The sequence below is a fragment of the Rhodamnia argentea genome, chromosome 7 (assembly GCF_020921035.1).
Source record: "Rhodamnia argentea isolate NSW1041297 chromosome 7, ASM2092103v1, whole genome shotgun sequence".
NCBI lineage: Eukaryota > Viridiplantae > Streptophyta > Magnoliopsida > Myrtales > Myrtaceae > Rhodamnia > Rhodamnia argentea.
The window spans coordinates 4,339,727-4,363,985 of NC_063156.1; the positions used below are offsets into that span (position 1 = coordinate 4,339,727).

Below are 24,259 nucleotides of genomic sequence, written 5' to 3' on the forward strand. Positions count from 1 at the left end.
TTTGAAAAAGTTACAGATTATCAACCTCAACTCTGGTACCATTGCACAATTGCCCATGAACTTTCAAAACTTAGGTTTTGTCCAATATAATATATATTACAATATTTTCTGAAATTGTTATCCAACATCGCTTGATAATGAGTCATATATATTCTTTATATTCACGTAGTCTCTCTCTACTTATTAGTTTAAATTTTTGGGTTTGACTTTTTAACATGATATGGATCCACCCCTAGTAGTCAAATTCTTTTTATATTCATATAATCTCCATGCATCTATTAGTTTAATCTTTTGGATTGGTTTGGATTTTTTAACGATGCTAATGAAATTAAAAGAGAGAGAGAGAATGTTATACCAAGTTGAGAAAAATTAGCAAATGCTATTTTGGTTAGTAAAAATGAGTTAATCCATTTTTGGATGATGTTTGGCTACATTATATCCTAAATGCAAGTAATTGCAACACAAAGAAGTTTAGGGAAGCAATTAGAACTTTTTAAGATTCCGGCTCCGGAGTCTTATCCGTAACTTTTCGGTGCAACGGTGTCGAAGCTCAAAGATTTTTGAGCGATCAACATGACATTAATGTATTAAAGCTTTTTGGGGATTCGAGGATGGTAAGACGATAAAGAATGGTCATTTGAATTGTCACGACTTAACAACGTCCAAAACCTGTACAATTCAATATTAAAATGCTGTTATTGTAGCATCAATTTGTGTGTTGATGGTTCGTAACTCTCTACACAAGGTAGAACCGAGAAGGCCTAGGAGCAAGGATCCACAAGAAATCTTGCTTGCCACATCCCTCGGTGTTCCGACCTAAAGAAAAAAACACTCAAGCTTATGCTTTCACAATTAAAATTGGAAAGCTTGATTATGGGATTGAATTATGTAATTTCCATCATTTCATTTTATTTCTCCCACAAGCACTTTGATTTGCTCAAAGCAAAATTGAATTGACAAAGTATCGAATCTAAGCATCTTAGCATCACCGCCGAAATACCTTTGTCCGGACATCAACGCCCGGAACATCGTTTCCTCCTAAATTCGAAACCAACTCGTCCGCTCAACTCGGCCAGCAATCCGAGTTCACACACTCCAATCCCGACGCCTCTCATGGCGTCTCTTCCTCATTCGCTGACACTCCTCCTCTTCTCTTCCTTCTTCGTCTCCTCCTTCATCCTCCCTTCGGAATCTCAATTTCAACCCCTCGATGAGGCCTTCACGTCGATCCTCATATCCCAGAACGGCCTCGATTTCGTCAAGGAGCTGCTCGTCACCGAGGCGATCGCCTCCGCGGTCCCGCTCCGCCTGTCGGACATCCAGAAATCCAAGAAGATACCCTTCGTCGGCAACGTCAAGATGGTCCTCTCCAACATCACGATTTACGAAATCGGCGTCTCGAGCTCGTATCTCAAGCCTGGGGACTCCGGCGTCGCGATCGTCGCGTCGGGAACGACCTGCAATTTGAGCATGAATTGGTTCTACTCCTACCAAAGCACTTGGCTCGTGCCCGTCGAGGTTTCCGACAAGGGGCGCGCTTCTGTTCAGGTGCTGACTCGGACTTGACCAAGTTGCTCCCACCTGTTTCCTTACCTAATCGATGTGTGGTTTAGTTACATGAAGTGCCTCTAGGTTGAGCTTTTGTAGATCAATGGGAGATACGCTTCTTGCGTCAGTTTAGGAATGCTGAGGTTTTGCTTTCCAAATTGCAATTCAATGATCATTTTTTTGCGGTTGTTCTGTCTTTGTCTGCTAATTCTTGTGAAAAGTTTAGCTAAGTGGCGATCTCAATCTCATTACTCGCTTCTTATTGGTTAGGTTGAAGGCATGGAAGTGGGGCTTACTGTAGGCTTGGAGAACCATGAAGGTACCCTGAAGCTCTCTCTAATGAATTCTGGTTGTCATGTTCGAGATATATCGATAAAGTTGGATGGAGGTGCAGCTTGGCTTTATCAAGGGTATGCAATGGTGGTAGCTTGTCGGTCTTTGACTTTCACTGCTCTTTTCTTGCTTGTGGAATTTTCCTGTTGTTGTAGATATCATGAATTGGCGTCAAGTTCCTTCTCATCCTTTGAAGCAAATAGCTATCAATAGACGTAACTTTGCTCTTCAATCAACTTGATGTGCTAATCTCTTCAATTGGTTACAATGATTCTTCCCCAATTACTACATCCCTTTGCTGCTTCTCCTTGCCCCGCGATTTGCTTGAGAATTTCCTTTAAGTAGCATTTAGGTGACACTGCTATTCATCGGTCGGAGCTGCTTATGCTAGTTTTGTAATCATCTGTTTGGCTGTGGACTTTTTATAGCGATGTAACAAGCATTAGTAGAGTGTGAAAGAGTTACTGTCTACCTTAAAGAATCAAGGACTGCATTCATCCAATTCGTTGCTGCTTGTTGAACCTAACTAACTTTAGGTAGAGGGTGGTTCTAAGCTGTGATACAATGACTGCATGGAAAGGTGCCTTATCTTGCCTTCATTTACTATGGGACATCGATGAGAAGTGTTTTAAGGTTTTTGTGTGTTTCCTGGTCCCTTACTTTCTTCTTTAATCTACATGGTTTAACTACTTACAAGTCAAAGAGATGAATGCTTCCTTGAATTAATCTTTAACTGAATAACATGTTCAGTCTCAAACGGGATTAATCATTGTTTGGAAGGCCTCTTCTTTTTGTAACTTTCCTTCTTTCATCTATTAGAATGGTCGATGCATTCGAAGCACAAATCGCCTCAGCAGTGGAAAAGGCTATAACGAAAAAGCTTGGAGAAGGAATATCAAAACTTGATTCCCTTCTCCAATCTCTTCCTAAAGAAGTTCGTGTTGATGATAATGCCTCTCTTAATGTAACATTCGTGAATGATCCTGAATTGAGTAGTTCTTCAATTGGATTTGAGATCAATGGTTTATTCATGGGACGGCAGAAGGAGATGCTTCCCAACTACTACTACCCAAGAAATCCACACCTTTCAGTTCTCTGTAGAGATCCAGCCAAAATGCTTGGGATTACATTGGATGAGGCTGTCTTCACCTCTGCATCATCCTTGTATTATGATGTAAGTTAAACATACTTTTCTGATATACCGAGCAATTGAAGTTGGAATAGATGTTTTTTCCAGTATTAGTTTTATCAAACAAAATTTTCTATAAAGATGTCGATGTTGAAGTGATAACTCATGCAGCAATTAGCATGCTTTAATTTTTGAGAGGGCTGCGTGTCTTGGAAAGAAACAGGGGAGTGATGTTTATAAACTCTATTTCACATGACATAACAATCAAGTATCTGTTGTTATCAACTGCTCATAGTTTTCGATGCAATGATAATCTAGTAGGCTGTTAGTTCTGCTTCAGATAAAGACAATGATGCTCTTGCATGTAAATTTCATGCTGGGGCACCATTGAACATGAAATTTACATATGAACCTATTGATTGGATGTTGATTTGGTTACTAGAATGATACCCATCGCATGATATACCTCGGTCTGGCGGGAGTTGTGTGGACATTAAACCTCATATGTGTCCAATCATTGTCATGCTATCTGTCCACATGCTGCTTGTGATGATTGTCTGCAGTAGAAGATATCAGAAGAGATCGTGTAATGGAGAAACTTCACTGATGGCGGATACCGCTGTATTCCACAAAAGAGATCCAACTTTGGTCTTTATTTTTTTTGGGAGCTGGAGAATGTGTTAGTATTGGGGTCTATTAAATAGGGAAACCTGACAGGCTGATGAGGGTTCCTCCTTTAATTCCTTAGTTAGATTTGACACTATGTATCTTGATAGAATTTCAATGGCTTAGTTTACTAATCAAAATAGTTGTTCTATAACACAGCCTTTGTTGCCCTTAATAATTTTCTTCTGAGATAGATTGATAATTTTCTGTGGTCAGGCTAAGTTTATGCATTGGACTGTGGATAAAGTGCCGGATCAATCTCTTCTGAATACCGCTGGATGGAGATTTGTTATTCCCCAATTGTATAAAAAGTACCCAAATGATGATATGGACCTGAATATATCATTGTCTTCTCCTCCGGAGATCAGGATAACAGAGAACAATATAGATGCTACTGTATTTGCAGACCTAATAATTGATGTTCTGGAAGCAGGCGAAATAATACCAGTAGCGTGCATCTCGTTGGTAAGTGGAAATACAATGAACTACTTGCTGTTATAACTGATAATACTGAAGTTGTCGCTTTTGCTGAATATATAATTTTCTTGTTGGTGAGTTGAGTTCCCACGTTTTCATTTGTCTCTCTTCTCTCTGATGATCTGGTTGCATAATTGTATATATCAGTAGTAGTTTGCTGTGAAACCACTGTCAACAACGATCATCATCGAATTTAGTACATTTTGGTAGTGTTTTGGTGATTTGGGAAGAACTTGGCACAAATGTTGGAACTGTTGACAAGCATTAGTGCTGTTATGGCTTGTGGTGATTAAGTGCTGCAAGGCAAGATGACTTTTTGAGTGCTATTGTTTCCATGCTCACGCTTTAGCAGAAGTCCTAACACAGCCCATGGGTTGACTTGGACACCTGTGATATAATTTTTTCAACTGTGGAGGATCTCGAAAGTTGTTGATTAATGGTTTTTGTTGTGCCACTTCCATGTTGATGTAGCTCTGATGAGTTAGCTGTTATTGGGCAAACATTGCAGCTTGCATTTAATGCTGTGCCAGTACTAATTTGCTCCTTTCCACACGGTTCATTGTCCAGTCTTGTCCACTCAAAACTCAAGTGCTTTTAGCACAATATATGTGCTTGCATAACATTTTTTTTTCTTTTTGGTTCATTACTTACATATATATTTGTCAAAGATTTTCTGATTTGACGGTTTTCACCTAAATTATTGTGGTTTTTCAGGTGATAAGCGGTTCCGGTTCAGTTAAAATCTTAAAGAACAATCTTGCTGGAAGCGTAAAATTGAATGATTTTGCAATGTCACTGAAGTGGAGTACTATTGGTAATCTGCGAGTTAATCTTATTCAGGTATATGATGAAAATGAGGTTTGATCATTTTGCAACTTTTATGGTTTGCATCATTTCTTCTGTGTTCTCCTTTGACGATCTATAAGAAAACCGGTGTTTGCTTACTGCAGCCAATAATATGGACAGTTATTGAAACCGTGTTCTTGCCGTACGTGAACTCACACCTTGCGAAAGGATTTCCGTTACCAATAATCCACGGTTTCACCCTTCAGAATGCTGATATAGTCTGCTCTGCTTCGAGAATCACCGTTTGCAGTGACGTATCCTATGCTGAAGCGGGCAATTTGAAGAACCTGTTGATGCGCTTCCTGTAATTGCTGTTCTCAGAAGTAGTTGAGAGAGACCGGTGCTGGCTTACTATTTGTACAGCGTTGCAGCATGTACAGAGAGAGCAGGGCATGGTGCCAACTTCAGTTGCTATGATCCGCCAAGCTGGGGAAGGAAATTTTCATCTCTGCTTAAGCATTTCTCCGACAGGGGTTCTGAATGTGAGCGTTAGTCATGAGCCGAGGTGTGGAGTAGATTCAGATACGCCATTTCGCCGTAGTCATGGCACATTTCAGTCTGCAAGACCGGAGCCTGCACGGGATCGTTCTTGGCAATTGTTCTCGCCGTGTGAATAGTTTCAACTCAGGACTGGAGTCATGACCGTCGCCATCCACTTGACTCACTGCATCGGTTGCAGAAAATATGTAATGAGACCATGGGAAAAATATACAATGGTTTTTGTTTACATCCATTTTGCCTCCTCCTCGTTCTCCGGTTTTTCTAGCCTCTCCTATCCCTTTTTGCTCGATTAACAGATGACGCGCATCCAAAGACGGGGGGGTATTAATGTCCGTATACATGAATGAAAACAATTCCTTTCCAATTTTTATGTTGTGCTCTCTGAAATCGGTTGCAATTTCAGGTCCTACTAGCGTTGACTTTGACTCTGTTTTGACCGGAACTTTTGTGATGTGCTTGTTCGCCTGACTAATTATCTCCTTTATAGAGGGTAAATGTGTCTCACAGTAAAAGTGAATTGTATTTTGCCTTTCAAGTTTTGGCACTTGTTGTAAGTTGCGCCTTGACTTTTTTATTTCTTCCAATTTCCACCTAAAAGTTGTGAAATTGGTTGCAATGCACCCCCAAATGTTAGGCTTTGGCCATTTGTGAAAATGGCCTACTCCTCTAATAGTTTTTGAAGTGTATATATGTATATATATATATATATATATATATATACATATTTATGTACATTTTCTATATATAGCCCATAATTTGATAATATTCAATAATATATATACACATATTTTCTATATATAGCCCATAATTCGATAATATTCAATAACATAAACCAATCTTTACATTTTGTTTCAATTATTGCCTCCAAACTTTATCAGAACTTTAAAAAGTTATGTAATCAACCAAACGTTACATATCATTTTTCAGAAAATGACCTCTTAGGGCTTGCAGCATAGAGTAAGACAATTGCACATTTTGTTTATCAAGACGAATTAATCGTTTACTCTGTAACTTAATTGGTTTTTTTGTTTGAACATAAAGATCCGATTCTTTAGTGCTAACATTACTTTATAACAAATATAATACAAGTATCGAATGCTATTTTAGAGAGCGAAAAATACTCAAAATTAGAAGAAATGGTTTTGCAAATCCTATGAGAAATAAATTGGAAAAGGAATATTTAATTAAAATAATACTAAGATGGTTTTAAAACTCAGTTTAATATGTTAGTGGGGAGCGGTGACAATTACTGAAAAGTTAGGTTACTGCACAAGCCAAAATTAGAGTTTGGAAAGTAAAATGCAATTCCTCATTTGCCGTCAGACAGATTTGCCCTCCATAAAGAGAGCGCGTTGGTCATGCGACAAGCAGATGGCCAGACCTAAAACAGAAAAAATGTTCGGAGTCAACGGTCGGGAGACATTGTAACCAATTTCAAGACTTTAGGACGACATCGCAAACACTAAGAAAAAGTTAGGGAGCAATTTGCAACAAATTCCAATATCCGGGGGCGAAAATGTAATTCGGCCAAAGATATTCCTATCCGGTCACTGTTCATCTTCATCGCGCCTTGTCGGATCAGACTCTTCCCTCCACAGCTCGGCACTCTCTCCTTACCGCAACTTAAAAACCTCCCATAAACCCCTGCCCCTCTCTCTCATCTTCAGCCAAAACAGCGGGAAAATGCAACTCTCCCTCACAATCTCTCCCTCTAAATCTCCCCATATCTTCCCCCTCCATCGCCACCACCGAATCCCCAACCTTCACCCGCCTCCTCACGCGCTCTCCCTCCCCGCGAACGCCGTGAATCCCCTCCAAAGCTCCGGCTACTTGTCCACCATTCACCGAGCGATGGAGGAAGAAGAAGAGTATCGGAAAGCCCGAGCCGAAGTCGCTCGCAAAGGCGTCGACGTCGAGGGGTTCTCCATCGAGGGCGTCTCCATCGGTGGGCACGAGACCTGCGTGATTGTGCCCGAATTCAAGTGCGCCTTCGACATCGGGAGGTGTCCCACGAGGGCCGTTCACCAGAATTTTGTGTTCATTACCCATGCGCATCTCGATCACATTGTAAGGCTCCGTCACATTTTTCCCTCTCATATGTCGGTACCAGAACAAGGTCTGGAAGCTGTAGGAGAAAAATGGAAATGACGCACACGCGCGCGCGCGCGCGCGCGAGAGAGAGAGAGAGAGAGAGAGAGAGAGTAAGTTTGCTTCAATTCTTGCCTAGGCTTGGCCTCGTGCTGATGTGATGGAATGAGCAAATCTTTTGTCAGTGTAGAAATGCTGGAAACGTATGCGTTTATCTCATTCTCAAGTTCTTATATGAAACCAACTTAATTTGTGAAATACTGAAGTGTGATCGGCTCAATGTCTTGATGTTGATGTTGTTCTTCAGGGCCTAATGGTCTTTGGTTTCGTTGAAGATACTAGTGTCCGTTCAATTGGAATTCTTTGCATCGTATCACCTAGTGCAAGCTTTCCTTTTTCGTACTTGTCCCTCCTCTTTTACCTTTGAATTGGAATGAAAAGTGCATTTTTCCGGTTTAATGTTGGATTTTGATTGGCTTCTGAGCGATCCTAGTCTCCCAATGCTTAATCTTGCATCAAATTTTGACTGTTGGATGCTGTGAGGAGCTTAATCTGTATTACTTTTTCAGGGTGGGTTGCCAATGTATATCGCTTTCCGCGGTTTGTATAATTTGAAGCCTCCAACAGTGTTTGTTCCTCCTTGCATTAAAGAAGATGTGGAGAAACTACTTGACATTCACAGAACCATGAGCCACGTGGAACTGAATCTTGATTTGGTTGCATTAGATGTGGGTACGTGGCTTTAGTTTCCTTATTTGATCCATGAAAGATTTATCCTGTGCTAAGAATGTTGGAACTCATTTCATGGCTTTAACCTCAGGAGAAACTTATGAATTGAGAAATAATCTCGTCGTTCGGCCATTTAGAACTCACCATGTTATTCCCAGTCAGGTATGACTTACAAGGTTTTTCTTTTTACTTAGTGTACCTAGAAATAATTTTGCAATGTCAAACTGCAACAGAACAATTTTGTTTTCTAGATTTTGATGAGCATTCTGCAGAATCTATGAAAATATGAAATGTGCACTGCCATGGGACTGGAAAGGACTTGAAAATCAATCTTTTTTCAATCTTAGGAGAACTCCCTAAGGCTTAGGGTGAGCACTTGCTCCATGTCTACTGATGAATGCGGTCTCTAGCCATTGCAAGTGTGAGACTGCTTCCATTGACCTTCTCAGACTTGCCATGGGGAAGCTCGCTTCATAGGGATGCTCAAACCATGCTGCGGTTCTGAGAATACTTTTGGCAGACAAAATAGTTGCATCTTGTAATATTTGCATGCTAAGTTCTTGAGTACTAGTACTTTTTTTGGAGTAGAGCGAGCTACAAATTGTTCTTTTAGGGTCTTTTTTGTTTGCTATGTTTCTTTTCCCAAGCGAAATCCAATGAAAGGCACTAGGAGGTACGAACCCTACACAAAATCAGAAAGTATAATGGTTATTGTTCTTTTCAGGGTTATGTCATTTACTCTGTCAGGAAAAAACTAAAGAAGCGGTACATTCATCTTAAAGGGAATCAAATCGAGAAGTTGAAGAAGTCTGGTGTTGAGGTACTGTAACTCCAGTTAAAGTTGGTTTTCTATTATTCATATTAATAGGCTTTAACTTTTTTTTTTGTCTCGCTCATTTAAACCCCCTTTTCTTGTTTCTGTTTTTCTTTTTTTCTTTTTTTGGTTAGATTACAGACACCATATTGTCTCCAGAGGTGGCCTTTACCGGGGATACAACATCTGAGTACATGCTTAATCCACGCAGTGCAGATGCGTTGAGGGCAAAAGTTCTGATAACCGAGGTGAATGAGAAGGCTCTAGTCCCAATGTTAGTTGTGTTGGTATATTTATTCTCTGTTGTCATCATAGAGATCATTAATGTTTGCCACTCTTTAGTGGACCAGCTAGTGATCGTTACAAATTATTTAATTGAAGTGACAAACTAGCTTGTTCCTGTGTACTGAGATGCCCGAGTATTGAAATTTATCCTTAAGCTTGGGTTGTCTCAATTAGTTCGGCACTATCAAAATATTTCAATTAAGTATGCATGCCTCCACTATAATGATAGCCTCGCTTTCTTTAGAAATCTGTTTGCACTATATGTTAATGCATGTCACAACCATAGTGATATGCTTCAGGTCCTCGTTTCCTAGGTCGTTGCATAGATAATGTTGTTACATTTCTATCCGAAGTTTGAAGTTGAGCCATGGTATCGTTGTATTATGAAATGAGTCAGTTAGTTGCTGATGGAATACTAGATGCTGCGGGAGTACAGTGAAGCACAAGTATCTTGTGACATGGTCGATTGGATGCATGCGCTCGCTGTCGCTGTCCATAATGAACATGATCTTGGAGTAGTAGTTTTCATTATTTATAATTTCTTATGTCAAATCAACCTAACATATTCTGGTAATATTCATGAACCAGGCGACTTTTCTGGATGATAACATAAGTATAGAGCATGCACAGCAACATGGCCATACTCACTTATTTGAGGTATGTTGATCCCACCTCACTTCTCCACCACTTACCTCCGGAAGTTCAAAATTTGAAGAACCATGAACTGGGCTGATTCTGTTGCATATGCAGATTATTGAACATGCTGAATGGATTCGAAATAAGTCAGTATTGCTCACCCATTTTTCTTCCCGTTACAATATCGAGGTAATGTTCTAAAGGACATTCAAACGTGTATGTTTATATGTCTTCATTCTATTCTTAGAGCTTTCTTCAGCATATGCTCCAGATTTCCTGTCAGTGGATTCTTTCATACCTGAAAGAACATATTTACAGTTTGTACTTTATAGCATCCGCATACCTGATCTCGATTGTTGCTAGCTGGATGGTTGCATATTTACTTTAGATAGAGAAAGTGTACATTTTTTGTTGAACTTTTGCCATCAAATGTTGGTTGGTTAGAAACTTGAGAGTATCCAACCATCCAAGGTCAGTGAATGAGGGCATTATCAGCCAGTTTGGAAAGCAGTTTCTAAGTTTACTTGTTTGGTAACTAACTTTATGAGCTGATTAATTGAGTAAGTCTTCGCAGGATATTAGACAAGCTGCTTCCAAGTTGCAATCCAAGGTGTCAGCAAAAGTAGTCACCCTTACTGAAGGTTTCAAATCAGCATACTCTTAACTTCATATATTTCTGTTTTCTAGAATGTAGTTTGATGGACGCAAGGAATAGACATGTAAATGTAATTATCTCTCCATAATTTAATTGCTTCTCACAGCAAATGTCCTCTTGAGAGCACTGTACACAATATACCCCAGCAAAGGAAATGTCGTGTGCAATTTCGCTAGACGGTTATAAGTATTTCTAGTTTCAATGCACATGATAACACTGGCTTGTTTTGATCCAATCATGGCTCGCTGTTTGCGCCCATATATCATACTCGAAAGTTGAAACAACAAATGATTTGCCGCGTGTGACTGACACTAGCTTGCATTGGGTGGAAGAAGCAGGCCAATAGGTTTAAACTTCTGATCTGGAGGAACTTGTTACCGGGTATGTCTATCACATTGTGGGCAAAAAATGGATGACATTCGTGATTCAATTCACTGATTGTAGCTGATGGTTTATAGATACATAAATAAGTCCTTGTACTTACGTAAAAATTACTAATTACGAATATATGGAAGGCTACTTTACCTTTAGATTAGATGGGTGTAGGCCCAATGCCTTAGTTATCTCGATTGATGAAGGATGGATGCGAAAGCATCGTTCCAAAAAAATAGATTTGAATACCAATTTCTTCTCATGAATTCATTTTTCCTCTTTTTTAGATTAAAAAAAAATATCTCTCTTGCATCGCTATGTTCCTTTGGATCCAAGAATCTCTTGCGAATGCTATGTTCTTTAAGGGGACGCTGTACCGTTGTTGGACTCTCTTACATTTAATGAGACAATGGCTCCTATTTTTAGCCACAAAAAAAAAAAAAAGACAATGACTACTAGCTCTCCAAGTCCTCGCAAGTATGAAAGACCATGAATATGATTCAGCAATTCAGAAAAACCATGCTGCTTTCATTTCGTTGCTCTCCTATTAATTATGAGAAGTTTCATTGATATTTCTGCCAGTTACAAAATAAAAACAACACTACTGTTACAAAGAGACTCAGTGAATCCAAAATGTGCAAGAACTAAGGAGGGCAACCCTCTCTCTTTCACATACACACTTTTTGATTAACCTACAAAGAAGATAATCGTGCTACAGAAGGAAAAAGGTACGAATGTTAAAAACAAAACCGGGCCACAATAAATAGTAGTACAACCACAATGCCCTAAATCTGTTGGAAGACCTTTTCAGCTGCTGCCACCGTCTTCTTGATGTCTTCAGGAGAATGTGCCAAACTGGTGAATCCAGCTTCAAACTGGGAAGGGGCAAAGTACACGCCTTCCCTTAGCATTCCTTGGTAGAACCTTGCGAATTTTTCAGTGTCACTCTTCTTCGCATCCGAAAAATTGTAAACAGGCCCTTCTGTGAAGAAAAAGCCAAACATCCCTCTTATGTATCCGCCACAAATGGCATGCCCAGCCTTCTTTCCAGCGTCCACAATGCCTCGGACAAGTTCGTCAGTCACCTTATCCAAGTACTCGTAGCTTCCAGGCTCCTTCAGCCGCTTAAGAGTGTGGATTCCGGCCGTCATTGCTAAGGGATTCCCACTCAAGGTACCTGCCTGGTACATCGGTCCAGCCGGCGCAACCATCTCCACGATGTCCCTCCTCCCACCATATGCACCGACAGGAAGACCGCCACCGATGATCTTACCTAGAGTCGTCAGATCGGGAATTACTCCAAAGTACTCCTGCGCACCACCGTAAGACAAGCGGAATCCCGTCATGACTTCATCGAAGATGAGGAGAGCATCATTATCTTTCGTAATCTTGCGCATGGCTTCGAGGAAACCGGGTTTAGGAGCAATGTAGCCTGAATTTCCCACAACAGGTTCCAGAATAATACCAGCAATCTCCCCCTTGTGGGTCTCGAAAAGCTCTTCCACGGCAGAGATGTTGTTGAATGGAGCAGTCAGAGTGTCTATGGTGGCTGCTCTTGGAACGCCGGGAGAATCCGGGAGCCCTAGAGTAGCAACACCACTGCCGGCCTTCACAAGAAAGGGATCAGCATGACCGTGATAGCAACCCTCAAATTTGATTATTTTCTCCCGCCGAGTGAAGGCGCGGGCGAGTCGGAGCACGCCCATGCATGCTTCTGTGCCGGAATTGACAAACCGAACCATTTCTATGCATGGAACTGCAGAAACAACCATCTCAGCCAGAACATTCTCCAGAAGACAGGGAGCACCAAAACTGGTTCCCTTTTTCATTGTCTCGGCAAGGGCTGCCAGGACCTGCAGGCAGATAATTGGGCCACATAAAAAAGAATTGCAGCACTGTGAATGTGATATGCAGTATATAGATGGACAACAAACAAATCTTCATGCTTAAGTACTTTCACATTCTGGCAAATCAGAAGTTCCTAGAAACTTTTTCTTACTTCCGGCTCAATCTAGATCATCTTTTCTAGGTACTTGCGCACGCTTCACTCAGAGCAAAAATCGACTTAGACCACAAAGAGGTGTAGGCACTGGTTCCATCAATTGCAACAGCTAGCAAGATACGATGTTTAAGTGGAAGGCAACTAAAGACAGATTCCAAACTCCGAGAATTGCTATTCATTAACGACAATACGCGAGATGTTTTTCTGAGGTTAGTGAAATATGGATGCCAGCAATGCGAGGCAGTGAGAAAGAACAGGACCTCATCATCAGCATACCCAGTAATGGCAGGACCAACCAAATGAATCACCATGCTTAAGTACTCTCGCATTTTCGGCAATTCGGAAGTTCCTTGAAACATTTTCTTACTTCTGGCCAAATGTAAACCATCTTTTCTAGGTACTTATTCCCACTTCACTCAGAATGAACGTCAACTTAGAGCACAAAGAGGTGGACGCTGGTTGCACCAAATGCAACAGGAAGCAAGACACGATGGTTTAAGTTGAATTCAACCAAAGACAGATAAAAAAAAAATCTCAGACTAATTTATTGAAAGATAAGATGTGAGATGAAGTTTGAGTTTAATATCATCTGGATGCTAGCAATGCGAGGTGGTGAAAAAGAACAGAACCTCATCGTCAGCATGACCAATAATGGCAGGACCCCAAGACCCGACATAGTCAATGTACTCGTTGCCATCAATGTCCCACATGCAAGATCCCTTGACAGAATCCATCACAATAGGCTGGCCACCCACGGATTTGAATGCGCGGACGGGGGAGTTCACACCTCCGGGCATCAATTCCTGTCAACAATGGGGATATCATAAGCATCATTCATCATCACCACCACCGAAATGAAATACAAAGAAAGCTTGTAACGGTACACGTAAAGCACCAAAGAACAACATCCGCATCTCAAATGGAGTAGGACTAGCACTGGATAAAGTGATCAAATGACTCCAAATGTCACTCGCATCAACTTAAAGCACAGTGGGCAACGCTTGCAGGACAAATTTGTCAACCTCAATGTAATCAAATGCGCACTAGCAGCCGTGAATTGGGAGGCATTTTTAACGAAAAGGGTCAACTAAAGAGATCGAATTTCTCAAAATTGTAGGCTTTTTGTAAGGTCTTTAATTACCTTGGCGGCGTTGAAAGCTTCTTCGGATTTCTGGAGAGTGAACGCCTTCTTCTTCTCATCGAGGGACACGGACATTCTCACGGGAACGCGAGAGCAGGGCCTGGGAAGCTTGGAGGACGACGGCCTGGCCGCGACGGTGAGCCCCACCACCCCGACTCCGCTTGCGGCAGCCATCGTTGGACTTTATCAGCTTCTCTCTCCGCCGGTCAAAATAACAGAAGACACAGGATAAGAAAATCTCTCCTCTGCGCTCCGTCTCACTCTTGTTTCACTTCCAAGCTTCGCAAAGAGTTTCTGATCTGTTTAGTTTAGCAGGGGGTATGCCATTGGCATAATCACCGTTGGATCAAGCTAGGTTTCATCTGGACCGTCCATTCGAGTGTTTGGTATTCCTTCCAAAAAGATCTCAGTGGTTGGTTCTTAACAATTGATCCCGGCCGTTCAAATCTTTGACTCTGCGCGTCAGAGAGTCGAGCAAAGGGCGGCTCAGCGGCTGGCCCTCGCCGCCGCAACGGTGAGAAAAAGAAAGCCATAAAAACCACAGCGGTAAAAGGCCACATTCGTGGTGAACTGAACCAGTTTGAGCAAACTAGCAAGTAAATAGAGAAAATGAAGTCGGCATGGAAAAAAAAAAAACAATTGGAAAACAATAATAATAAAAGGTGGTGAAACAAAGCATCATTGTTTTGATTAATACGGATAGTATTGCATTTTTTTTTACCTGTACATTTTCGATAAATAACAACTTTCATCATTTACATTATTATTTTTTTGTAATTTTAATTAATCAGTTCTCTCAAGGTTATTTCCTGTGAACTTAATAACTAATAAGTGAAAATGTCATTAGTCTCAAATGTGTGAAATAGAATGAGCCCGACTATAAAAAAGGATCACATGATTAGCATGTATAAAGGCAGCTGGACCTTTCATGTCTCAACATACCAACGAAGCTAACGGCTCTTTTTATTGGTATCCTTTCATGGAAGATGCACCATTTTGAGCAATTTGGAAATCTTCCTTGGCCTGGCTCCGAATCCGATGCAACAAAAGATCAGACCGAATGACCAAAAGGAGGATGAAGAGGATTAGCAACTTAAGAGGGAAGGGAACTTCATGCAACATCAGATGCTCCAGTGCCACGAAAGAGAAAAAAAAACAAATACGTCTAAATCGCTCAATTTTAAGGAGGAATTAGTATTCACCAAGGTAAGGTTAAGCCTCATCTTCCCTTTTCATCAGGTCATTATCGACCAATGTGCTCATCTTGTACCAAGAACAAGAAACAATCAGGATCTCGTATTACTTCGTTGTCCCCTACCGGACTAAAAATGAAACATTTCCTCTTGTTCTCGTTCCCCTGGCTCTCTGGTCCAGAGAAAAAGGAAAATCCCTTGACCTCCATTTGCACCATTCATGCTTGCTTCGATTACATCTGCAATTTCCGTCGAATGGCCTCTCCACATTTCAGAAGCAGAGTACGAGTGCAACCACTTGATCTAAAGCTATGGGGCAGAGGTGAACAGTAGTGACGTATTAGTTCCTCCGAAGCCAAAAGAATTGGACATTGCTGCTCTCACCGGCATCTCCTTTGAAACAGTCAAAGGCATGAAACCATCACTGAACACTGGATCCGGTCTGGTAATATTAAGAGTCAAAGGTGCAATTCCCTGCAAGAACACAGTTGACCACCCACTTAGACTCACAATGACAAAGTTCATAGAGATGACGGCGACCCGACTTAGTCATAACTTGAGAAGCCACCGAAGGGTAACTCTACCAAGTTGCTTAGACCTAAGGACAATGCATCTGTATTTACAAAAGAGGTAACATTATGCTCAAACAACTCGAAATGTCAAAACCATGAACACCATGAATTGCTTCATTCATTTGACCATAATACTTTATGTTTCTTCCATCAAAACTATGGCGTGCACAGAAATTCTAGTGAAACTCGCGTAAGCATAAAAGATACTAAAGCCAACAGGTGTTCATGTCCGTAAAAACATCACTCTTTATCAGTCATTTAAGGGAAGTTATGCCCTCCAATCATTTAAGAAGCAAGAAAGAAAGAAAGAAAGAAAGATTACTCCTTTTTATTGGTAAAATGGAAAAAGATTCCTCACTTTGTGTATGGCCAAAACAGTGAAAATTGCTTCCACTGCTCCAGCCGCTCCAAGCAGGTGACCAATAGCACCCTGTAGTTAACAGAAAGTAAAGATCAAGAAAAAATCCTACTGAGGTCGGTAAGTAACGAGAACAGCAATTGGATCAATGGCAACCACATTGAAAATGCCCACTCAGAACATCATTAAGTAAAGAGTAATCTGAAGTTGGCAAATGGCACATAAAAACTCACGCAATTTTAGGCATTTCCAATTAGATTAAACTCGAATGAGGGCAAAAGGTATTAAACTAGAAACCATTGAAAAGTACACAAACTATATAGCCTTACGTAAGTATAAATTAGCATTCTGAAGGCAAGAACTGAAACAAAAAGTTGATTACTTGGTCAATGCACAGAAAATTGCCAACCACATTACCTTAGACCGTAGTTTGTTGTTTGTGGCAGTGCAGCAGGGCTTATTAGTCACTACTATGCCCCAAGAAAAGCCCTTTCCCATTTGATGAAAAGAACCTATTTAAGCAAACGAATTACCTTAGTGGAGGACAGGGCCAATGCACCCGATGATGCATGGTCAGAAAATATTGTTTTGATTGCTTTTGCTTCCACTGCATCACCTGCACAAAAGTTTTGCTTGTTTCATCAGCCATGCTGTAGAACTTCTCATGCATTAACTTATCAACATAAGTAGCAATTATATCAATCAGCAAGAAGCCGTCAAGTTTACCCAAAGGCGTGGACGTTGCATGCGCATTTACATAATCCACCTGGTTAGCATGAACATTTGACTGCAAAGATGACATCTCAGTCTCATTATTAAGAAGGAAAGAGAAGCAAACAAAAGAAATTAGAGATGCTATCGAGAAATATTTATGAGCATAGAGTGGTTTTAAAGGTCCACTATAAAGTAGATCAAATAAGAAAACTTGCTCTAAAGCTGAACTTAATGGTAGTTAGATGATTATTACATTGCACAACCCCTTTCAATGTTCACCAGCGTATGAAACTTCTGAAATGACCAGATTTATCATGGATCATATCCATACCTGCTTTAGTGCACGTGTCATTGCCAAAATAGCACCTTTTCCATCACCATGTGGCTGGGTAATGTGATAAGCATCCCCTGAAACGTCACTCGAGTAAGAAACAAGAAAAAAAGGCACGCTTACAAAACTGTTAATTCGTTTCTTGACAGTTCTAACAGATGACCTGACATCCCATAACCACGGAACTCAGCATATATCTTTGCTCCTCTTTTCTTTGCATGTTCAAGTTCCTATAAGGGGAAACACAAGATGGTAATTCAGTTGAAAGTCAAAGAAAGGAAAAAAAAAAAAAAACAAAGTAGTTTCCAAAGAAAGACATCTTCAACTCACCTCTAACACTATGACGCCTGAACCTTCACCAATTCTGATTTTCGAGTGCATGTTAGATAAGGAGTACTACTAATCACCTAAAAGCATCAATTACCAATAATACATAAACAGAGTTTACTTACACAAAACCATCTCGACCACAGTCAAATGGCCGCGATGATTCCTCTGGGCAGGAATTGTACTTCGTGGTTAGAGCCCTTGACCTGCAAATCCCTGGCATTAGTTTTCCACGTGTCATAGGCTTAACTGGACCAAAAAGAAGGAAGACAAAAGAAAGGATAAAATAGGGTTTCATAAAGATTAGAAATTTCAATTCCAGAGCTGCCACCTGGAAATAAAATATGCCATTCTGCAAGCGCTTACCTGCAAAATCCTGCAATAGATAAAGCATCTATGCTGGACTCTGTACCCCCAGCAACCATGACATTTGCATCTCCAAATTGAATCATCCTTGCAGCATCACCTATTGAATGTGCCCCGGTTGCACAAGCTGTTACTGCAGCATGATTGGGCCCCTATATGAATGCAAACATTTGACCAAGCAAGGGTATTAATTTACAAATTGACTGGATTGCTTATTTTTGAAAGATACGTGATCAGTTGAAAAGTGAATAAAGAATGAAAGCCACCACATGAGAGATGTTTTCTAAGAGACATGGAGGAAGGCTAGGATTGCTAAACAAATCACAAGATCAGTCGAGAATAGAAGCATAAAGATTGGAGGGAAAAGGAAGAGAAGCATAAATCTCAAGTGTCATAGCTTTATTAGGAGAATGAGTGATGCAGTGAGACATCAGCAGAAAGTTCTGCTGTTGTGTATTTGGATAGTTTTCTCATACGAAATCATCTGGCCACAGTAGTATATTCACCTGGAAACCATATTTCATGCTCACATGACCCGACGCCATGTTGATTAGAATCCTTGGAATAAAGAAAGGACTAAGTCGACGAAGGCGCTGCAACAAAGAGCAAGAGATCGTTCAAGCTTCCATCATCATAGAAGAAGGCAATTTATCAGGTTCGAGACCACAGAGGAGTTAATGCTATGTAAATGACTGACAGAATGGTAACATACAAACCTTCTCACAGATCATTTGTGCTGCATCCAGTATGTCACTGATGCTTCCAGTTCCCCCTCCAATAGAAACCCCCTGGCGTTCTTCAAGTTAAAAGAAGGTACATCACCAAAGAATTTATAAAGCATAGTATTCTTCCAAAGTGACTGCAAGAAATATATAGATTACCGTCATTTCTTTCTGTTCCTGTTCAGTGGTTACCCATTTTGCATCTCTTAAAGCCTCATCAGCAGCGCAAAGTGCATAGCCTATAAATCTTGTAATTGAACGATGCTCCTAAACAGAAATTTGACGATGGATAAAATTCAATATGCAGCATTTTATGAATGAATTTTACAGAATTAACAGCCTATGGAGTGAGCAGATGATGGGACTCATTTGGTATATCACAGGAGTTCCTCATCCTGATGGAAATTGGAGTGATCAAGCTTAATGCAATCAAGTGCCCGCAACTCTATCGGATTACTAACATGTAAATTCCAGCATCTCACTGTCATGATTAAATTCATTTACTACCACAGTAGTTAAATCAAACACATAGTCGGGCCAGACCTGCCTATGCCAACCACGTTAAAAAAAGTAACAGAATATGCCATGGCATTGGAGATCAGTACAAATGTCCCATGCATTCATTACTGCCCATAGAAAAATCATAAGATAGTTTCGAGCTCAAGAATTCTAATCAGAGACGTAAGTACCTTTCAAAATGTCTAGCTCACATGCATAACATTTGCTCGAAATTGGCACATCAAATAAGTATGCAGCACAGCCGCTTTTCAGTCTCAATAAGCAAACTAAAATGAAAAACTGGCTCTCTTCCAATTCCTCCTATCACTCATCTTGCATCACCCATGTTGTACAGCGAGGCAAAAGTCAGTTAGTAGAAGTTTAAATTTATGCAATCTGCCACCAATCTACACTCTTCTTGGGTGGGAATCCCCATTGCCAAATAGTGTGCGCATAAATGAACATCATTACAGAAGGAAAATACATGTAAAGCAAAGTATCAATAGTATGGGGAACAGATTTTACTTTGGAACTAAGCCACAGTTCCTCATTAAATTCGCCTTGATTGGTACCGCCGGGCACCGTCGCAGCAACTTTGGAAGTCAGCTGCTGAAACGTATGCAACCGGGTCTCACTGTCAAAATTACCCATCTTGAGATCTTCGGGCGTGATCGCTCTAATCCCACATTTCCCCTCTATTAGACGCTTCCATGTTGTTTCCACCCCACAACCGAGCGGCGTCACCATACCCAAACCTTCAATCCACCAAAAAAGGAAAAAAGTCAAAAGCTTTTATAAAATGTTCGTCTAACTCTATACAACATCAGAGAGTGTACTCTGTCTGAAGTGAAAAATAACAGATTGCGCTTGAAGTCGACCAGGAGAAGCGGTCAAGGGCGTCCGAGAGAGCAAGAAGCGAGTCGTGCGAACTCACCGGTGACGACGACCCTTCGAGGCGTAACGGCGGGTGGAGGTTCGAAGGATTCGAGCGAAGGAGAAGAAGAGGAGGAGGTAAAGGACGAGATGCGCCGAACGCGTCGGGAGACAGAAGGGGAGAGGAGCATTCGGCGAGAAGGATTTGCCATTGCCTTCGGTCGATGAACCCTGGCGCGCCAAACCGGTAGATTTGACTCTCGCTACCTCCCCCGCTCTGCTCTCTCGCTCGCTTGCGGCTGAGCTGTCGGAAGACGAAACGGGAAGCTTCTGCGCAAGAGACTCTGTTTCAGTGTTCCACTCCACATTTTGTACCGGAAAAATGACCGAATAATACTCCTCGAAAAATAAATAACTTGAACACTATTCTCTTAAAAATATCGCTTATCTTACTTAAAATAATTTATCAGTAAAAAAAAATTTTCATAATTGATAATAATTTATACTTGAGCATTTTTATATATGATGAAAATATTTTTATTTATTCAATTTTATAAGTGTTATAATAAATTAATTGTAAAAAATATATTTTTTAAATTATTTATTTTTTACGAAACAAATGGAGTCTTAAGTGATAATTTTAAGTCCTTATTATTGTAGATAAATATCTTACCTTTTTCACGTGAATTTAAATCTCCTTGGTTGAACATTTTCTTTTGGGTGGCCCTATTTCAACCTCTAATTTGATTAACTAGTCTAAGTACCACTCTTCATCTCTATTGTCTTTTTTTTTTTTTTAATCGAGCTAACTCACAAAATTGATTTTATTTATTAACGTCCAGGGACAAGATATGATCTTATTCATCCTGTTATCACTTCGCATACAAGAATGTTCTTAATTGTAATTTACGGTATTGTGGTTTAATCATGAAAGTTGTATGGAGAGACTTTCTATTTATGGTAGCTTATGAATTCATAATCAATTGTCTATTTTTTATTCAAATAATTTGGACGAATCTATATTTCAAAAAAATTGAAAAATAAATTTAAATCTAATTATCTAGTCAATCTTTATTTGGGTGGTGCTTTTCTTCCTATTATTTTGTAGATTCCCATTGCTTGATTCTACATGCTCTGCTCCGGGCCTCTGTTCATAAAATTTGCAAAAAATGTGCTTTTTTTTTTAAGCTTTCTACATTTTAATCTCCATCGCAAGATGGGGTTGAAAATTTTAGCTACACATTTTTTATGTTCAAACTCGCATCAGATTATTTCAAAGGACAATTTTAAGTATATTTTAAAGTTTATGATATTAAATCTACTATTGATATTAATTACTAGGACCCGTTTTGTGCTTGTCTTTTGCTTCGCTATAATCTAGATATAAACATGTTTAACGGTTAGTTGTACTTTTGATAGATTAAACTTTTCCATATTTCTAACAAATTGAGGAGAGTGATAAGGATATTTCGATTAGTAGATTGAAAAATTGAGGGTTTTAATTAAATTCGGGTGGAAGCAGCGCCAGCCCGCTCTTTCATGTTTGTCACTCACTTATAAAGTGCCCTTTGACGGTTGAATTCAGTAAAAAACACCATGAACTTCGCATTTTGTCCCAAATTTGTCCTAAATTTTTTGTTATCTAAAAAAACAATATGAACTTTCACTTTAGTCTCAAATCTATATTTGTTAGTCCTCATTACTGTTACGTTTTCTGACGTGGCAATTCCACCTCAACACAAAGTCCACATCAGAAAATGACGTGGAAAAACTCCACATAAGACATCGACATTTTCTACGCAAAGGGAGAAGGTGATCGTTAGGGCTTTACTTGCTTCTTCTTCGATTCGCGCTGAAACATAGAACGGTCGCTCGCTCTCAACCCAATGAAGCTAGAGCCAGAGCAACGAGCTTCTTCTTCTCACAGAGGGGGAGAGAGTTTAGGGCTTGCTGCTTCTTTTTCTTCTTCAATTTCATTCAAAGAGAGAGGACACTATATCACTTTCCTCTATATCAGATTCGCTCTTGACGACACGAAGCCAGAGCCGGCGAGCTTCTTTTCCTCCGCGTGTCAGCCCCTCTCGGTGCGTTAGCCCCTCAACTTGTTTCACTCTAAGGAATTAATCGCGGATGGGAGGAATTCCTCGGTGAATCATATGAGTAGGAGCAAATCTCTGACGCCCTTTGTGAAGGTAACTATCTGTCCATTTTAGTTGTGATTTTCCCAGGGACTGTATCAAATAACCTCATGGAATTTGATAACCAAGCAAAATGACATCCTTGTGCGTAATTGAGACCATGACATGGTGACCAACTTTCCGAAGCCTGATGCTTCAATAGCTCACAGCCTGGGTTTCATGACCTGAGAGAGTTCATGATCTGGAGGTTTCATGACCTGAGAGACATGATGCTTCGTCGTCCATGGCAAGCATCATCATCCTTATCTACGCCTTGAACTCCTCAAGGTACACCGACCCGTGGGCGTCGTTGTTTAACTGCATGAACACTCTGAAGAGGGTCTCGAGCACACGCAGGCCCTGAGATCCCGCAGCATCTCTGCATAGGAGAGGCTGCCGTTGCCGTCGATGTCGAGGTGTGAGAAGCGGTTGCCTATGAAGGCGTCGTAGGCCTCCTCCTCGTCTATGAACCGACGATGGTCGCCGAATCCTGCACTTTCACGCTCATTTTTGGTTTTGAAGGTGTCTGGTGAAAACGAATCACTGTAATGAGAAAAAGGTTCGTGTAAGAGAGAGATGCGAATGTTGCTATCGGTTCTTTATGTGAAGGTTATTTAGGGTTTGTTCATGTTTCTTTTTTCTTTTTTTTTGGGTTGTTTTGGGGAGGTGGAGGGGAGGTGGTGGTCGGAAGGGTTTGTTCATGTTGAAGAGGCTATTTATAAGCTCGATGGCATTTTTTGTTTTTTAGGACAGAGCTCGATGAACGGTTAAAGAAATGATATTTGGTTTAGTTGATTGTGAAAACGTGTATCAAAGCGCCAAAGGAACGTTTCAACGTTTGGGCCCGTTGTATGACGGCCTCGGGTTGTTCTTTCTTTTGAACCGGCCTTTTGGACGCATGCTCACGTTTAGCTAAACCCTAAGATTTTCCACTTGATTTTTCTCCAATTTTAATATTAATTTCTGATATGCAATTTGAATTTATGACCTTTTTGCCGAGCAATGACTAGAGGTATGCAATCGGTTTGTGTTTACCTAGAATTCGGATTGGACCACCCAAAAAATAGGTCCGGGAATCGATTCCCATTCAAATATCACTTTTTTTTTTTTTTTGTGTTTCATCATCTTCGTGCATGTGTGCACGAAAATGATGCATGGGATTTGCACGTGACATACATGTGTGCATGTGACATGCATGTGGAAAAATATTAGATAATATATAAAGTAAGAATTGTCGAAAATTTGTTGGGAAAGACGAGAAAAGTAAGAACAAATGTCTAAGGGTGCAAGCGCTGTCCTTAAGGATAAGTTCGCTCATCGGAGCACGAAACTCAATGCGTAAGACTTCAAGCGGCTATCCTCCCAAGATATAACAGTCCTTCTTCTATGCTCCGCACTAAATATTAGAATGAACATGAACAACATTCTGTGTATAACCTAGCATAGAAAAGTAAGAGAATGAGAAGAAGTTTTTTTAGTAATTAGGTGTATCTTTAAGACCGTCTCTTGAAGTTTAATTTATATTCAAACAAAATATAGCTGTTGAGAAACCGTTATGAAGCCGTTGTAAAATAATGGAGAGTTTATGAAGAAATAAATAAAACATTACAAAGCCGTTACTTTGTCGTTATAAAGCCATCAAAAACCCGTTATATATTAAAGGAGGACAGAAAACGTTATGAATTGATGACGATAAGAAACCATTCCAAAAATCATAGCTTTTAATATTTCAAAACTTATTGAAATATCCAATAATCCCCCACATATTTCAAAGGTTTTGAAAAGAAAAAAAAATAGAGTAATACAATGCTGGTTTATTAAAGTGTAATGCATTGGAACCGGTGCTTGTTAGGCTATGAACCAGCACTAGAAAAAATGAAATATAATTCACGAAATCATTGATGAA

At 40.2% G+C, this 24,259-nt stretch overlaps 4 protein-coding genes across 4 annotated transcripts; 2 read left to right on the forward strand and 2 right to left on the reverse strand.

The window, feature by feature from the left end:
* Window positions 1-1,027: 1,027 nt before the first annotated feature.
* LOC115750908 (putative BPI/LBP family protein At1g04970) lies at window positions 1,028-5,747 on the forward strand. The gene is made up of 6 exons (XM_030688536.2): window positions 1,028-1,548; window positions 1,819-1,958; window positions 2,701-3,055; window positions 3,893-4,141; window positions 4,868-4,993; window positions 5,104-5,747. Exons 1-6 carry the CDS (start codon window positions 1,114-1,116, stop codon window positions 5,305-5,307), a joined length of 1,509 nt encoding a protein of 502 aa, XP_030544396.1. The 5' UTR covers window positions 1,028-1,113; the 3' UTR covers window positions 5,308-5,747.
* A 1,272-nt stretch (window positions 5,748-7,019) lies between these two features.
* Window positions 7,020-10,812, forward strand: LOC115750924 (tRNase Z TRZ2, chloroplastic). Its single transcript, XM_030688559.2, has 8 exons — window positions 7,020-7,567; window positions 8,158-8,320; window positions 8,409-8,479; window positions 9,042-9,137; window positions 9,266-9,379; window positions 10,005-10,073; window positions 10,167-10,241; window positions 10,627-10,812. The coding sequence occupies exons 1-8, from the start codon at window positions 7,184-7,186 to the stop codon at window positions 10,714-10,716; spliced, it is 1,062 nt and encodes a 353-aa protein (XP_030544419.1). The 5' UTR covers window positions 7,020-7,183; the 3' UTR covers window positions 10,717-10,812.
* An 890-nt stretch (window positions 10,813-11,702) lies between these two features.
* Window positions 11,703-14,500, reverse strand: LOC115750865 (glutamate-1-semialdehyde 2,1-aminomutase, chloroplastic-like). Its single transcript, XM_030688478.2, has 3 exons — window positions 14,223-14,500; window positions 13,711-13,884; window positions 11,703-12,932 (listed from the first exon to the last, which is right to left on the reverse strand). The coding sequence occupies exons 1-3, from the start codon at window positions 14,394-14,396 to the stop codon at window positions 11,865-11,867; spliced, it is 1,416 nt and encodes a 471-aa protein (XP_030544338.1). The 5' UTR covers window positions 14,397-14,500; the 3' UTR covers window positions 11,703-11,864.
* Window positions 14,501-15,472: 972 nt separating this feature from the next.
* LOC115750864 (3-oxoacyl-[acyl-carrier-protein] synthase, mitochondrial) lies at window positions 15,473-20,542 on the reverse strand. The gene is made up of 14 exons (XM_030688477.2): window positions 20,238-20,542; window positions 19,829-20,058; window positions 18,965-19,072; window positions 18,800-18,871; window positions 18,590-18,676; window positions 18,084-18,235; window positions 17,843-17,923; window positions 17,721-17,754; window positions 17,554-17,620; window positions 17,391-17,467; window positions 17,072-17,132; window positions 16,879-16,961; window positions 16,346-16,417; window positions 15,473-15,889 (listed from the first exon to the last, which is right to left on the reverse strand). Exons 1-14 carry the CDS (start codon window positions 20,386-20,388, stop codon window positions 15,725-15,727), a joined length of 1,440 nt encoding a protein of 479 aa, XP_030544337.1. The 5' UTR covers window positions 20,389-20,542; the 3' UTR covers window positions 15,473-15,724.
* Between the last annotated feature and the right edge of the window lie 3,717 nt (window positions 20,543-24,259).

Bases quoted from the DNA above. Each gene is read 5' to 3' on its own strand.
- LOC115750908 (XM_030688536.2), top strand. From the start codon at position 1,114: ATGGCGTCTCTTCCTCATTCGCTGACACTCCTCCTCTTCTCTTCCTTC. The intron at 1,549-1,818 runs GTGCTGACTCGG...CTTATTGGTTAG, and splicing joins AGGGGCGCGCTTCTGTTCAG to GTTGAAGGCATGGAAGTGGG. The intron at 3,056-3,892 runs GTAAGTTAAACA...TTCTGTGGTCAG, and splicing joins CATCATCCTTGTATTATGAT to GCTAAGTTTATGCATTGGAC.
- LOC115750924 (XM_030688559.2), top strand. From the start codon at position 7,184: ATGCAACTCTCCCTCACAATCTCTCCCTCTAAATCTCCCCATATCTTC. The intron at 8,480-9,041 runs GTATGACTTACA...TGTTCTTTTCAG, and splicing joins ACCATGTTATTCCCAGTCAG to GGTTATGTCATTTACTCTGT. The intron at 10,242-10,626 runs GTAATGTTCTAA...AAGTCTTCGCAG, and splicing joins CTTCCCGTTACAATATCGAG to GATATTAGACAAGCTGCTTC.
- LOC115750865 (XM_030688478.2), bottom strand. From the start codon at position 14,396: ATGGCTGCCGCAAGCGGAGTCGGGGTGGTGGGGCTCACCGTCGCGGCC. The intron at 13,885-14,222 runs GTAATTAAAGAC...CATTGTTGACAG, and splicing joins AAGCTTTCAACGCCGCCAAG to GAATTGATGCCCGGAGGTGT. The intron at 12,933-13,710 runs GTTCTGTTCTTT...ATCTGCCTGCAG, and splicing joins TTGGTCATGCTGACGATGAG to GTCCTGGCAGCCCTTGCCGA.
- LOC115750864 (XM_030688477.2), bottom strand. From the start codon at position 20,388: ATGGCAAATCCTTCTCGCCGAATGCTCCTCTCCCCTTCTGTCTCCCGA. The intron at 19,073-19,828 runs GTAAAATCTGTT...ATTTCTGTTTAG, and splicing joins AACTGTGGCTTAGTTCCAAA to GAGCATCGTTCAATTACAAG. The intron at 17,755-17,842 runs GTAAGTAAACTC...CTCGAAAATCAG, and splicing joins TGTGGTCGAGATGGTTTTGT to AATTGGTGAAGGTTCAGGCG.